We start from the raw sequence: 1,946 nt of genomic DNA, 5'->3' as shown, positions 1-1,946 counted from the left end.
AATGTAAGCAGATTAAACCTCAGCCTTAAACATATAATAGAATGTAACACAAATAATTATTAAGTATTCTTACCTGGAATATGGATACTAAAGTCACAACGCCGTAATACCTGCAAACAATGAATACAAAAAGAAGAAATTATAAAACAAAAAGGACAGAAAATCAATATTGAAGGATTTTATTTTCATATTCCCATTATCTTCCCGGAGAATTACAATCCCCCCTCCCCCGACTCCCCCGACCTACTCACATGAGGTTCTGGATGGCGATCCGCACAAGGTTCAGCTCCACATCCGCCTCCGCGGAGATCTTCTGGATGTGGCGGAACCCATCGATGTACGGGAGAATCTAAAACATGGAGCATGGACATCCAGGGTGAAGAAACATTTGTAGCTCTTCATACAGAACATTAAAAACATTCCTGTCTTCAGGACACATTGATTTATAGCTGAACTCTGGGCACAGAAACTTTCATTTACATACACTGCTTATTAAACACGGACAGTAATGAGACACTACCAGACCGAAAGAGACCACTGGCCACTACCAGACCAGAAGAGACCACTACCAGACCGGAAGAGACCACTGACCACTACCAGACCGGAAGAGACCACTGACCACTACCAGACCGGAAGAGACCACTGACCACTAACAGACGCGGAAGAGACCACTGACCACTAACAGACCGGAAGAGACCACTGACCACTAACAGACGCGGAAGAGACCACTGACCACTACCAGACCGGAAGAGACCACTGACCACTACCAGACCGGAAGAGACCACTGACCACTACCAGACCAGAAGAGACCACTGACCACTACCAGACCGGAAGAGACCACTACATGACCAGAAGAGACCACTGACCACTACCAGACCAGAAGAGAGCTATGCCGTGCAAGTCAGATTTTCGAGCAGATTCAGAGGCACATTGCAAGTGAATTATAAATTATTTATAGAAAGGAATACAAGCTGCAAATAAGATCCTTGATTGTCCGGTGCTTTTACCTACAAGCTGGTGACAGGGTCTCTTTAAACAGTCAGTGAGCATTGCTGAGCTCCATGTGACTACAGTCCCCCTCCCGCTTACCTGTTGTGTTGTTATATCCCATTGTGCATTGGAGAATTCTTCCTTGTCTTCAGTGAACACGGGGACGTCATACTCCTGCGCAGTAGGGGGCGCCGCACGCAGCTCGATCACCTTCAGGTGCATGGTGTTACTTTCATCTATCAGATGATAACACATAGCAGTGAACAGTCTGGGGTTCACTTATAAAACTTCCTATACTCATCAGCGCCATCTTGGGGGGTGCTAGTGCCAAGCGAATGGCATCCACCCAGCTATACGCAAGGAAGATGCCATTTCCATGGCACTAGCACCCCCAAGATGGCACTGAAGAGAATAGGAACTTTTACTAGCCACACGGCACGAGATACAGCGAATAATACCAACAATACCTATGGGCAGCGAGCACTCCCCGGTCGTGTTCAGCTCCTTCCGCAGGTAGGTCATTATGGGCACCAGTCTCTGCTTGCTGTCCTCATTGGAGATAAATCCCGTCTCCAGCTGAAAGACAAAGAAAAGGGATCCCATTCCAGCTTCACCTGCACTAGGAAAACAACAAATGACGGCCAACACAGACGCCTCTGTCCCCTCCAGACCAACTATCAGGAGAAGACAGCAAAAAGAGCCGCCAATAACAAGTGTATACAAAGTAACATTGTTTATAAACATTGATCAGAGGGGAGATAGAGAGATACAAAGTAACATTGTTTATAAACATTGATCAGAGGGAGATAGAGAGATACAAAGTAACATTGTTTATAAACATTGATCAGAGGGAGATAAGAGATACAAAGTAACATTGTTTATAAACATTGATCAGAGGGAGATAGAGAGATACAAAGTAACATTGTTTATAAACATTGATCAGAGGGAGATAGAGA

General features: G+C 45.3%; 1 protein-coding gene across 1 annotated transcript in view; it reads right to left on the bottom strand.

The window, feature by feature from the left end:
• Positions 1 to 1,946, bottom strand: part of NPRL2 (NPR2-like, GATOR1 complex subunit) — an 8,777-nt gene that overhangs the window by 3,336 nt on the left and 3,495 nt on the right. Inside the window, exons 4-7 of the mRNA XM_018573852.1 lie at positions 1,458 to 1,566; positions 1,090 to 1,226; positions 252 to 349; positions 74 to 110 (exon numbers count right to left, since the gene is read on the bottom strand). Coding sequence (XP_018429354.1) covers positions 74 to 110; positions 252 to 349; positions 1,090 to 1,226; positions 1,458 to 1,566 — 381 coding nt within the window. The remainder of the gene's footprint in view (positions 1 to 73; positions 111 to 251; positions 350 to 1,089; positions 1,227 to 1,457; positions 1,567 to 1,946) is intronic.

Source organism: Nanorana parkeri, unplaced genomic scaffold (assembly GCF_000935625.1).
Source record: "Nanorana parkeri isolate BGI_ZX_2015 unplaced genomic scaffold, ASM93562v1 scaffold2576, whole genome shotgun sequence".
Classification (NCBI taxonomy): Eukaryota; Metazoa; Chordata; class Amphibia; order Anura; family Dicroglossidae; genus Nanorana; species Nanorana parkeri.
This window is presented reverse-complemented; position numbering and strand designations above follow the sequence as displayed.